Here is a 12,704-nt window from a genome sequence, read left to right as displayed (position 1 = left end):
ACTTTGAGCATTTACTTTGAGCAATTCAATTCTTGTCTTTACATTCATAGAATTGTCATGTTAGAGTAGGATTGGAACTTAGGTTGTAAGACTTTTTGTGCGGTAGAACATTAGAAACACTTTCTAGACACATGTGGTGAAGCGGGTCTACCGTAGAGTTTAATTATTACAAAGAAATTTAAAATTAGCTCAATTCACCCCAACTCTCGGACATCTTGATCCTTTCAGCTTTGATAATTCTGTAGTGAAATGGCCACAACTTTTAAACTTCCAACTAAAAGGATTGATGGTTGATATTAGCACACAACTACTATCACAAAACATCATCGATTGCGGAAAGAATATTAACAAAAAGAAATAACTAAGGAAATCTATGAACAACATTTTCCTGCACAGATGCTTAGACTGAAACAGAAAGGTGCATCCTTTCAATCCAAATTTCTTTTTCATATTCCTTCCAAGCAAGAGCACACTACCTTTTAAGCTACTCAGTGTCGGAAGGTATATCTGGAACAGAGGCTGTATGGTGCACGAGGTGCTGCATCCCAGGTTTCAACTCCCTCTCACAAAAATCCTCATATTCTTCCCTGTCCCCTGCCTTCATCCTCACCTCCACCACCACAAGGCTTGGTGTGAGCTCAAATACTTCAGCCCCCATTGTCAATGGACCCTTTTTGCTTTCTCTCGTGCCTTCCAGGCTCACCCGCCAGTCCTTCCGCCGAACTGCAAAGCTCTTCACCTTCGCGATCTCCTCCAATTTTGTTATAATCGTTTGCATGGGATGTGCTGAGACAAATCTCACTTCACTGCCTTGCTCCTCAAACAACCCCGACAAATTGAATCCCCTTGAGAACGATATGATATCAAACGCATTTAGACTTACTGGCCGTGGGAGAGATCCAACAGGCCGTCTCCTCTCCTCTGATGACAATGTGGCTGGGCAGGATGCTACGGACGAGTCTGATTCCCATCCAGAATCATCACCGTCGTCCGCTTTCTGTGTTGGCGGCGGGGGAGGTGGAGGTGGAGGCTCACTAGGCCCCAGTTCCGGCACCTCATTCTCACTGTCTGCCAAGCTGTGCACTTGGTCATCCTCGACGTAGAACCTGACCGGTCGGAACCCTTTCTGAAACCATCTGCTCTCCATTATCTGAGCCACGGTGATCCTGGTCTCTGGGTTGGTGTCAAGAAGCCGATTCAATAGACTGCTAAGATCCTTGGAAAACCATCTCGGACACCGGAATTCCCCTCTGTAAATCTTACGGTACATCGCCATGAGGTTCTGGTCATGGAAAGGAAGGTAGCCAGCCATGAGCACGAACAGGATGACACCGCACGACCATATGTCCGCCTTAGCGCCGTCATAGCCGCGGCGCGCGAGCACCTCCGGTGCGACGTAGGAGGGCGTGCCACAGAAGGTGTGGAGGAGGCCGTCGGGGTGGAACTGATCGGCGACCGCTGAGAGGCCGAAATCGGAGACCTTTAGGTCGCCGCGCTCGTCGACGAGGAGGTTCTCGGGCTTGAGGTCGCGGTGGAAGACACCCCTGGCGTGGCAGAAGCCGACGGCGGAGATGAGCTGCTGGAAGTACCTCCGCGCGGTGTCCTCCTTGAGGCGGCCCTTGGCGACGCGCGCGAAGAGCTCCCCGCCGCGGACGAACTCCATGACGAAGTAGATCTTGGACTTGGTGGCCATGACCTCGAAGAGGCGGACGATGTTGGGGTGGCGCACGCGGCGGAGGATGGCGATCTCGCGCTTGATGTGCGGGACGAGGCCGTTGCGGAGGGCCTTCTCCTTGTCGAGCACCTTGATGGCGACGGTCTCGCCGGTGTCGGCGTGGCGGGCGTGGTAGACCTTGGCGAAGGTGCCGTGGCCGAGCAGGCGGCCCAGCTCGTAGCGGCCGAGCAGGAGGCCCCCGCGCTTGGTGGCGGGTCCCGCGGAGGAGGCCGGCCGCCGGGGCTGCGGCGACGGGTCCCGCGACGACAGCGGGGTGGCGGCCATCGGGCAGCGGAGGAGGTCGGGCGCGCGGAGAGACGGAGGGGGAAGGCCGAAGGTGGATTAGCCGATTAGGTCGTGGTGGTGGTGAGGGCACGGGTCGGGGGCGCGCGGAGGGGAAGGTGATGGGTGGCCGGCATTGGAGGGGGAACGAACAGCTAACGGCTCCTGGATACTTCCTGTTTATTTGCTCTGCTGCGCTGGCTGTGACCTGCCGTCCGCCGTCCTGCCCTGCTGGAGTCTGTAATTTGACACGGCAGCTCCAGGGGTTGTATCTGCAAGTGTGCCACGGTTTCCAGAGTATGTAATTGTTTTTTTTTACTCAGAGTATGTAATTGTTAGCAAAATAGTTATGAAAAAGCGGTCGCTGGATCTGTAAAATCCAATAATTGTATTGTTCCTCACCTCCGAAATATATATTATATAGTGTCAATCCTCCACATATCAAGCTCTTAGCCATCTTTGTCAATCCTAACTTACTTATATCGTCCACATTTAAATGGCCTATATATTTTATCCTCTACTCCTTTGTCAAAACCCATGTTCGCTTGAACTACTTCAGCAATATTTTTCAGCGAATAAATAATGTTTTTATCTCACAATAAATCAGTATAAGTCAAATTTCAGCGAAGTGAACATGGCCATTGGCTCCTGATGTAGCGTCTCCAATCACCCTCTATCCTGAACGGGGCCAATGTGGAACCTGTCATGTTGCAGGCTCCACCTACCACAAGCTACTACGTCAAAAATAAAAATCTGTAGTTGCCTCTATCATTTACTTTGATAGGTTTCTTTCACTTTACCATGGAACTCTAGCCACCGAATGGATTCTGTCACTAGAATAGGACATTAAGACCCATGCATGATCAAATGTAGTATTTGAATGAAAAACAACGGCCCTAGATTGTCTGGAGTGATTTACGTAACTTTTGTTCAAATTTTAAACTGGAACCCCCCATGTTGTTTATACCTAATTCATAGTAACTCTTTTGCATTTCCTTATTTCTTTTCTTGCGGATCATTTATTATTTCACCGGCTAGACACTTGTTATGTGTGTGTCAAGGAAAATAAGCTAGTAGTATCATATTAAGTTATTAACCCAGCCGGAAAACAGACGGACAGTATTAATGTACGCAAAAATGTGCACGCGTATACCACATTACCACTATGATTTCGGGGGGTTCAAATGCAAAGAGCCAAAGAAAGCGAGTACGGAAGTTTTTTTGAATGAAAGGAGAAAAAACGTTGCGGCCAAGCAACGACCGCAACTTGCTACGCGCCCCGCGGACACAGGTGGCGCCCCGGTGGTGGAGCCGACATACGTGGAGCATTCTGGGCGGCGCAGCCCGGGTGCCAGGCCGGTGCACGTCGGCGTCGGCGGAAGATTTCCGGGCGGTTTGGAGTCGCGAACTGGCACCGACCGGCGACCGCTGGGGAGGTGCCGAGGTGACACATTATTGACGGGGTCTGTGCAGGCGCAAGAATTTGGTGTTCATCTATTTTAGGACCGTCGCTACACTAGACGTATCTGAGAAGATATTACAATATAGTTGGGTAATGAGCAGCTGTGACCTTCTGTCTGAATGCTAGGAGGCTCCTTACAAATTTGGTGAGAAAACATAGATCGCACACCTTCAACGGCGAGACGAGGTCTTCGCTCCATCATCACCCTTGTATGTTGGAACACAAGAATCTTCTAGCACAAGGAGTCCGCACCAATCAACTCCTTTATAAAATCAAGGATGAAGCGAGCCTATGGGCAATGACGGGAGCAAAACATGTCTCTAACTTATTATCGCACGTATGATGTAAACCATCATGTGTCGAAGATTCGGGAAGTTATGGCCCCGTTGTACAAATTTATACATGTTTATACATTATCTTTGTAAGGCTCTCTTCTTTTTAATAGCATAGACAGCTGCCGGTTCCGTTTAAAAAAAACAGCTGACGAACTCAGGAAGGCACCATCTCGGCATCAAACACCGCTGCTAATCATGTAATGCCATCCTGATTTTTTTAGTGGAAGCCCGTCCTGATTCCTGAGGTGGGCTAAAGTTGACGGTCACCCGCGCTGCTCTTGCTCTTGCAATGCCGCTCTTGCCACGTGCTCCGCCGCCCCGTCTTGCCTGACGGCGTGAGCACCGCCGCGCCCACGCTCCATCCACCAGCCGCCACTAAGGGCACTGCGCATGTGCTCATGCCCGACGACGCCAACAGGCGCCGTCAGCGCAAGGAGAAGCATCGAGCCCCCGCATGGAAGCCCTCCGACCTCGTCTCCTGCTACGGCTGCGGCGCCCCGATGCAAACGGCGGAGGGGGAGGCCGCATCGAGATACGATGCATGTTTCAAGTGTACATTTTAAATGTTTCAGATGTTTTAGAGCTATATGTTGCAAGTGTTTTATACGTATGTTGCAAAAGTAGATCGGGATGTTGTATATATTGCAATGGTTGTACATGTATGTTGCAAGCGTCTGTCCCCAATGTTTCATCTATTTTTCAGACGTACGTTGTAAGTATATTTATCTGGATGTTGCATATGTCATCACCACCCCCGCCCACGCCCAGCTAACCGCCTCATCGTCATCGGCCCCCGCGATCTCGACGTCATCTCATCGGCCCGTCGCCATGGACCAGCGGCACACGGGTTTGCTGAGTCGTGACAGTGGTTTTCTTCTGTGCCGCCTCTGCAGGGAGAGGGGGTCTGCTGGGTTGCGTACAGGCGAAAGGCACGCGCCGCCGCTGCCGCGCGAGCCTCTCCGTCCCGGTCGCCGCGCAGATGGGCTCGTCGTCGGAGCCGCTGTCGAGGGGCCTGTACGCGCAAGTAGAGCCGTACGACTCCGGGTTCCTCAAGGTCTCCGATGTCCACACCATCTACTACGAGCAGTCCGGGAACCCGCAGGGCCATGTGAGCGTCTAATTCCTCTCTCTCTGTGTTGAATTTGATATATCGGGGGATTTTGATATCCCAGTTCGCTGAGCCTCGTACACCCAGCGAAGCATTTGCTAGAACTGTATGGTTGCTCTGCTCTTATGAGATGAGCTTCTCATCCCGTCAATTTTGCAGCCGGTGGTGTTTCTCCACGGCGGTCCGGGAGCCGGCACGTCGCCCGGCAACAGGAGGTTTTTGATCCGGAGTTCTACAGGATCGTTCTGTTTGACCAGGTCATCTTGGTGACCCGTGTCATTTTTTTTAATCATAACCAAAAGCGGGGTTGTGTGTTGTCCTTGATCTGTGTCGTGGTTTGATTGCAGAGGGGTGCAGGCAGAAGCACTCCTCATGCTTGTTTAGAGCAGAACACTACTTGGGACTTGGTGGCTAACATTGAGAAGCTCAGGGAGCATCTTGACATCCTGGAATGGCAGGCAAGGCAATTATCTTCTTTTTTTCAACAACATTGATTACTCGCCTTTCAGTGCTGGAACTCAATGCTGCCAGACAATGTAGGTGTTTGGTGGTTCATGGGGAAGCACCTTAGCACTTGCCTACAGCCAGGAGCACCCTGATATTGATAAGGTGATGGATTTTTTTTGTCTGATGTATTCTGTATTTGAGCATGAATCTCTTATAGCAAATAATAATTGTGCAGCAGAGCCATGCTGTAGATCTCACTAACGCTCCCTGTATGCTCACTAGGTCACTGGCCTTGTCCTTAGAGGAATTTTCTTGCTTAGGAAAAAGGAGCTCGATTGGTTCTATGAGGGTGGTGCAGCAGCCATTTTCGCAGATGGTTTGTATGTTTTTTGTTTTATGTTCTATAAACCGAAAAAAAACTTCCCTAAACATTACCAAGTATTTCGTCAATGTTCCATAATGGTACTGGGCTACTGGCAACTTATATTAACTATGTTAAATCTGTTTCAGCAATTATAGTTGAATTTAAATGACATATTGTTAATGCAATGTGTTCTATTTTTCTATATCAAAATCATTTTACTTTCTGGGTTTATGAAAGAAAAACCACCTATGTACCATTTTTTGTTTTGTTTTGAGTACATTAACAACTTCAGTTTTAAATCTGCAGCATGGGAACCATTTAGAGATTTTATTCCCGAGGATGAAAGGAATTGTTTCATAGATGCGTATAACAAAAGATTAACTTCATCTGATCCTATTGTTCAGGTAGCCCCATATTTTTCCTTATGAAAGTAAATACATTATGATATATTTCTGGTGCCTTCTCATAGTTTTTTTTGTATCATTACATAAAAGGCAAGATTCTGGTGGTCTTGCATTTATTATTTTTAATAAAAACAGACATTTTCCTTTTCCCAATTAGGTTGAAGCTGCTAAGCGCTGGACGATGTGGGAGATGATGACGGCGCATCTTATCCAAAACAATGATAACATTAAACGAGAAGATGACAACTTTTCCCTGGCAAGTCCTCTCACACAAGCATTGTACTTTTCTTTGTAACACTAACACTATTTCAATTTCTTTTGTTTCCCCTGCTTGGTTGTATTTTTTTTTCTTGTTTTCATCTGATTTTAGCTCTGTACAGAAATCGAAGGAAGAATGCCTTCTAAGGGACCTGCAGAGTTCTTCTAAGGGAAGAATGCAGATTTCAATATTACTCTGGACTTAAAATAGCAACAATAAGCAATCATTGTATAAGCACAATTTGGAAAACCTACTCCCTAGTGCTAATAAACTATTGCCCCGATGGCTGTAGAAATCTGCATTGAGTCCTAGCAGCTTCCAGGCTCTAATTACATAGCTGTAACGGTTAGCAGAGCGTGATTGTAACGTGCCGTTAAACAATGTCACTGTCAAAGATCCCTTTCACAATTAGAGCAGGCTTGACTCCAGGGTATATTCTGAACTCGCTGGAGTGTTAGGAATTGAAATTTCAAGATTGGACCAAACCGACGCTGCCGTGGCATTAGCATACGCCTGAATGGATCGTGAGCATACGATTTACCTCGTCTAGCATCACTTGCCGATGAACTCACAGAATCCGTAGCAAAGCAACGCCAATATAGCCCCGAACATTCACGGCGCAGAACACGCTCAAGCTTACTTGTATCTTAGTTATACCACATCCTCCGACAACATTACAGTTACAGCAATCCTCGTCTAGCAAACATCTTACATAACACAGCAGTCTGGTAAAAGTCAGTCCTTGAAGAGCCTGACGCGCTAAGCCAAAAAACCCAAGCATACAGCAGATGAGCTAAGGAAAACAAAAGCAGCAGTCATCCATGCGGTCCCATTCTATATCAAATTAACTTGCCAGTTGCCACAACACATACACACCATGCATCACGCCTTCATCTCCTTCCAGTTCAGTGTTCTAAGACTCCTAAGCAGCACACGTGCTGCCACACATAAGGTTCCTGCGGGCAAGACACAAAAAAGTTACATCAGTAAATCATTTTTTTTTTTTTTACAAAAGTCGTTCCAAATTTTTTATTTAAGTTTGAACAGAAGTAGATGAACCAGACGCCTTCTTGACATAATAGTAGGTATATGCTGGGTTTTCTGATAAATTGACCAATGGTCTGCTCATTCTCAAGTTTCACAAATGGATTTTAGAGTTTCACTGGATTGTAATCACTGTTAACAGACTACTATCATCGTATGATCAACTAGTAAACAATGGAAAGACAGCTTACATTATAGAGCATCCGGAGCCACGCCTGTTTTTCTTCCTGGCAGGCATTGCCTCCCATCTCCGTGGGGGTTGAAGGACCACTTTAATGGCTGTATCGAAGACAGACTTGACATTCTGGTTTGGCCAACATAATTAAACAAAAAGTCAGTAAATTTGTCTATTACCAACAATCCATACGTGTCTAATTTTAATTAACCAAACAGCAAACCGTATTTGAAACAGGACATAACCGATCAAAATCATTCCATATGGGCCATGACTACCTGCTGGGTTTTGGAACTGCACTCGATGTAAGCTGCAGCACCAATCTGCTTCCTCAGTTCTTCACCCTGCAGAACAAGAGGAAGAGGAATTAACTATCTGCTGGTAAGATATGGCATTCAGCATTGAAACTAGGTTAGACTGTGAAAGAGCAAACCTGTGCCGTCGTGATTGTCGATGCTCCAGGATGGTCAGCAAGGTAGGCTCTGTGGTCACGGAGATCTGGACAGTCCAACCAAATCCCTTAATTAGCTATTGGAACTATGAAGAACAACCCCGCCGACGAATATGTGGCATTAAGGTCCATGAATTAAGGTCACATTCAGCGCACTAGCTCACCTAACTTGGTCCCAACAAGAACAACCGGAACGTTGGGCGCAAATCGGCGAAGCTCTGGCATCCACTGTTTGTTCAGAAATAGAATGATCAGTTCATAATGCTCCAGCCATCATAACCAATTCTGAGAAGCAGAAACTGCTAGTAGGTATGAAGCTGTTCGCGAAAGGTGGCCAGTCGCAAGGAAAAAGAAGTTCCTCTGCAGCTACTTTGGGCAGTATTATTATTATCATGTGTCAGAGGTTTAGATATCTTAAATGTACAATGGAATTTCATGTTTTCCTGACTGGATCCTCACACTACACAGGCACTTGCACTAGAATTCAAGGCTTTCTTAGGTTCTGTATCTATAAACACACTCTTAAGAACATTCTCATAGCTTGCCCACCAGACAAGACTAGCACATGTTGATCCTATCACCATACCTTCTTAAGAACATTCTCATAGCTCGCCCTGCTGATCAGGGAGAAAGCCAGCACGAACACATCTGCGCCCCTGTAGCTCAGTGGCCGCAGCCTGCTGTAGTCCTCTTGCCCTGAACGAAACAGAGAAGGGAGGGAACAATCTCAGACTCTGCGCGCATGTAAACCATTTTAGCCGTGGGAGCGGAAGCAGCAGCAGTACCTGCAGTGTCCCAGAGGCCCAGGTTGACGATGTTGCCATCCACGGAGACGTTGGCGCTGAAGTTGTCGAACACCGTGGGGATGTAATCCTGTCAGGAACCACACGAACAGAGCTCCGTCAGGATCAGCATCCAGAGAACGGGATGCCCCCCATTCCCTTTCCTCGCAGGGAAAGGGACAGCCGGACAGGAGCAGATGGTGACTGGTGAGTGAGTAAATGCCTACTGCTGATGCTGGAAAGCATCAATGGAACTACTAGGTTGGATTAAAATACACACTGTAAAAAAATGCGTTGCTTCTACCACTGGACGGCCATTTCCGTTTACTGGAAGGTGAGAGGAAACGAGGCAAAAAGATTGGGGAACCAAATCGAGCAGAATCTGAGGATTGGAAGGACGAGGACGAGATGGGCGCGGCGAGATGAGCATTACCGTGGGGAACTTGTTGCTGGTATAGCAGATGAGCATGCAGGTCTTGCCCACGGCGCCGTCCCCGACCGTGACGCACTTGATGAACTTGGTCACGCTCATCTCTCCCCGCCGCGGCCTCCTTCTCCCGCTCAGGCTGCGGCCCTCCGCCCTCGCCTCCTCACACTCTCACTCACAGTACGAACAGGCAGCAGCAGCTACTGCTCCGAGAAGCAGCACCAGCAAGCGAGCAGGAAGGGACAAGAACGGAATGGTTGCCTCGCTTTGCTTGTCTTCTCCAAGAAGGCAGGCCACTAACCTCGCCCCGCTCCACTCCACGCCAAGCAACAAAGCCAAGACAGAGACAGGCAAGGCAAAGGCACCGCACCGGCACCGGCACCGGCCTGCCGCCTCCTTAAAGAACTCGCCGCTCGCAGCTGGCTGCCTGGCTGTGCTGTGCGCCCCGCTAGCTGCTGCTACCGCTGGCCTAGGGAGGCGTGGTGTAAATGCGAGGCCGCAGGACACTGGACAGGGAGGGCGGAGGGCCGGTCAAGATTCAACAAGAGGTCACTTGCCGCGAGTGTCCTTCTCCTGAGAGCAAGAGTAAGGTGTCCTTCTCCTGAGAGCAAGAGTAAGGGGGTGTTTGGTTATGGACTAAATTTTAGTCTATGTTATATCGGATGTTCGGATGCTATTTAGGAGAATTAAATATGAGTTAATTATAAAACTAATTACATAGATGGAGACTAATTTACGAGACGAATTTATTAAGCCTAATTAATCCGTCATTAGCACATATTTACTGTAGCACCACATTATCAAATCATGGACTAATTAGGCTTAAAAAATTCGTCTCGCAAATTAGCCACAATCTGTGCAATTAGTTATTTTTTTATCTATATTTAATACTTCATGCATGTGTCCAAACATTCGATGGGACAGGGACTAAAATTTTCCTGTACCAAACATGGCCTAATAATTGGCCTGTTCGCTGGTTTCTGAGTTGGTTTGGGCTGACTGGTGCTGGTTTGTTGTGAGAGAAAAATACTGTTGGCTGGCTGGTTTGGGCTGGCTGAAACCAACAAACGAACATGCTAATATAGCTGGCTTGCTGGCTGTAAGGTTCTTTACAACTTTCTCTTAGTCCACTTATATAGTAGTTAGCTCTTTACAGTTAATATATGGCCCACTTATCTTTCTCATAGACTTTTTTGATTTTTATATCCAAGCGGGCAGCCCGCTTCTTCTCTCTTTCCTCCACTCTCTCTTCCATCTCAGTATTTAGTCGACTTATAGTCTGCTATTATACTTGCTCTAACGAGGCCACCCAGACCAGACGAGCTAACTGCTCTGCATCTGTTCACTTCCGCCGGTCCTGCCACTGTACGCCCAGCCCTTCCCCTTCCTTGCCGTGATTACCCATACAGATAGCTTGCTTGCCCTCGTGTTACAGGATCTCAGCACGTTCGCTTGCTCGTATGATGATCGCAGAGAGTGTTTGGCTAGAAAAGAAGTTGGTTTGTTTCGCTTTTTTTTTTTCAATTGGAACAGTATTTTTTTCTCACAATATTCTAGCATAAACAGTATTTTTTCTGCATAAACAGTGAAAATTATCCTAGCCTAATACTACCATAAATTATAAACTGAAACAATATTTTTCTCTCACATTAAATCAACCAATGATAAATAATCTATGATCATCTATGACGAAAGGAACGTGTCTATCAACGCGTCCTGTGCGGGAGTAGGAGTATCGCAGCACTCCACGACACGATCACGAATCGAGAGGACACGGTACGCCCGGCCCATACTACTCGGGTCTCCAGTTGTTGTGCTACACGTGAAAGAGCGGAATATTCAAATTTCTTACGAGTACTGGTAGTTATGTAGAGTAAAGCTTACGTCCTGTTTGCTTTCAACTTACTAAGAAAGTGTTTGTTTCTCGCCTTTTAAAATTTAGTCTCTGTTATATCGCTTACCGTAAATATGTTAAATATATTTGACACTATTTGACATATTAAACATAGATTAATTATAAAACTAATTATATAGATTGAGACTAATACGTGAAACAAATCTATTAAATCTAATTAGTTCATAATTTGATTATATGGTGCTACAGTAAATATATGTTAATGATGGATTAATTAGGCTTAATTGATCGGTCTCACGGATTAGTCACGGCTTCTGTAATTAGTTTTATTATTAATATCCGAATACCCGATGCGACAATAGATATAATATCCGATGCGACACCTTCTAAACTTTAGTCCATAAATCTAAACACCCCCTAAACACTATGGACTAAACTTTAGTCACTTTTAGTCCCTAAAGTGCCAAATGAGATGACTAAAAGGTCTCTAAGTCTCCTCTAGTCATCTAAGGATGACTAAAAGATGACTAAGGTGGTGTTTGGATCACTAACTTTAGTCCTACCGGGTTATTTGGATCCCTGGGTTAAACTTTAATCTTCAAATCTACAATGACTGATTTGTCTTCAATTAATTATCCATACACAGCTATGCATGCAAGCGACAAGGGGTATGGGGTGTCTAGCGTCCGCCCCGAGGAAGTTTAGCCCCGTTTAAGACCTCTTTGGAAGGAAAAGATTTTAGCCCAATTTTTAGCCATTTACTGGCCCTGATTCATATAGCGAAAAACAGGGCTAAAAGTCTCTAAAGTTTAGTCACGAGCTTTACACGAAAAGCGTTCAAATTTGCTGCGCTCGAGAGCTTCAACGTTCAAATCTGGGGGAGCGTTTTATTCCACCCGAAAGAAAGCGAAAAGTAAAAAAAAAAAAAAAAGGGAGCCCGACGCTGCCTTGTGCCTTGCCTCGCCTGCAATATTCAAACCCCAACTCCAGCGGAAAGGACGGGCCGCAGACCCCACACCACACCGGTCGCCGGCCCGGCCGACGAGGAGTCCCCCTGCCCCGGCACGCGTCTCCTCGTCGTCGTCGTTCGCCTCAAAGCGAAGCTAATCGACCAGTGACCTGTGGGACCATGTTGTCCTTCCCCACGTGCCAGTGGCGGTACCCTTTTCCGCTCCCTCCCTGCTGCCGCTCCCCGAGCCGGACAGCAAGGCAAGCCGCTCGGCCTCGGCTCGGTCCTACGAGCCTCCACAGACGGACTGACTCTCTACGGACTACTACGGCTCTAGCAGGTCTAAGGCCCCGTTTAGTTCCATCAAAAACCAAAAATTTTTGTATAGTAATTGTCACATCGAATCTTGCAGCACATGCATGGAGTACTAAATGTAGACGAAAAAAAAAACTAATTACACAGTTAGTCGAGAAATCGTGAGACGAATCTTTTAAACCTAAATAGTCTATAATTGAACAATTTTTGCCAAATACAAACGAAAGTGCTACAGTAGCCAAAAAGCCAAAAATTTTCGGAACTAAACACGCCCTAAAGCCCCGTTTAGTTGCCAAAAAATTTTGCATAGTAACTGTCACATCGAATCTTG

General features: G+C 46.9%; 2 protein-coding genes and 1 pseudogene across 2 annotated transcripts; 1 reads left to right on the top strand and 2 right to left on the bottom strand.

Annotated features, from left to right (window-relative positions):
- Positions 1 to 224: 224 nt before the first annotated feature.
- Positions 225 to 2,226, bottom strand: LOC136512132 (CBL-interacting protein kinase 19-like). Its single transcript, XM_066506124.1, has one exon. The coding sequence runs from the start codon at positions 1,997 to 1,999 to the stop codon at positions 485 to 487; it is 1,515 nt and encodes a 504-aa protein (XP_066362221.1). The 5' UTR covers positions 2,000 to 2,226; the 3' UTR covers positions 225 to 484.
- Positions 2,227 to 4,649: 2,423 nt separating this feature from the next.
- Positions 4,650 to 6,849, top strand: LOC136512792 (proline iminopeptidase-like; annotated as a pseudogene).
- Positions 6,850 to 6,974: 125 nt separating this feature from the next.
- On the bottom strand, positions 6,975 to 9,781 carry LOC136512793 (rac-like GTP-binding protein 2). The gene is made up of 8 exons (XM_066506788.1): positions 9,261 to 9,781; positions 8,831 to 8,918; positions 8,632 to 8,741; positions 8,210 to 8,273; positions 8,028 to 8,092; positions 7,873 to 7,938; positions 7,611 to 7,723; positions 6,975 to 7,331 (listed from the first exon to the last, which is right to left on the bottom strand). Exons 1-8 carry the CDS (start codon positions 9,357 to 9,359, stop codon positions 7,298 to 7,300), a joined length of 639 nt encoding a protein of 212 aa, XP_066362885.1. The 5' UTR covers positions 9,360 to 9,781; the 3' UTR covers positions 6,975 to 7,297.
- Positions 9,782 to 12,704: the final 2,923 nt, after the last annotated feature.

The sequence above is a fragment of the Miscanthus floridulus genome, chromosome 16 (genome assembly GCF_019320115.1).
Source record: "Miscanthus floridulus cultivar M001 chromosome 16, ASM1932011v1, whole genome shotgun sequence".
In the NCBI taxonomy this organism is placed as follows: domain Eukaryota; kingdom Viridiplantae; phylum Streptophyta; class Magnoliopsida; order Poales; family Poaceae; genus Miscanthus; species Miscanthus floridulus.
Note: the sequence above shows the minus strand (reverse complement) of the source record. Positions and strands in the feature narration are given on the sequence as shown.

Coding starts and splice junctions, on each gene's coding strand:
- LOC136512132 (XM_066506124.1), bottom strand. CDS start 1,999: ATGGCCGCCACCCCGCTGTCGTCGCGGGACCCGTCGCCGCAGCCCCGG.
- LOC136512793 (XM_066506788.1), bottom strand. CDS start 9,359: ATGAGCGTGACCAAGTTCATCAAGTGCGTCACGGTCGGGGACGGCGCC. Junction 8,742..8,830: donor GGGCCTCTGGGACACTGCAG/GTACTGCTGCTG, acceptor TGTTTCGTTCAG/GGCAAGAGGACTACAGCAGG. Junction 8,274..8,631: donor ATGAGAATGTTCTTAAGAAG/GTATGGTGATAG, acceptor CTGAACAAACAG/TGGATGCCAGAGCTTCGCCG.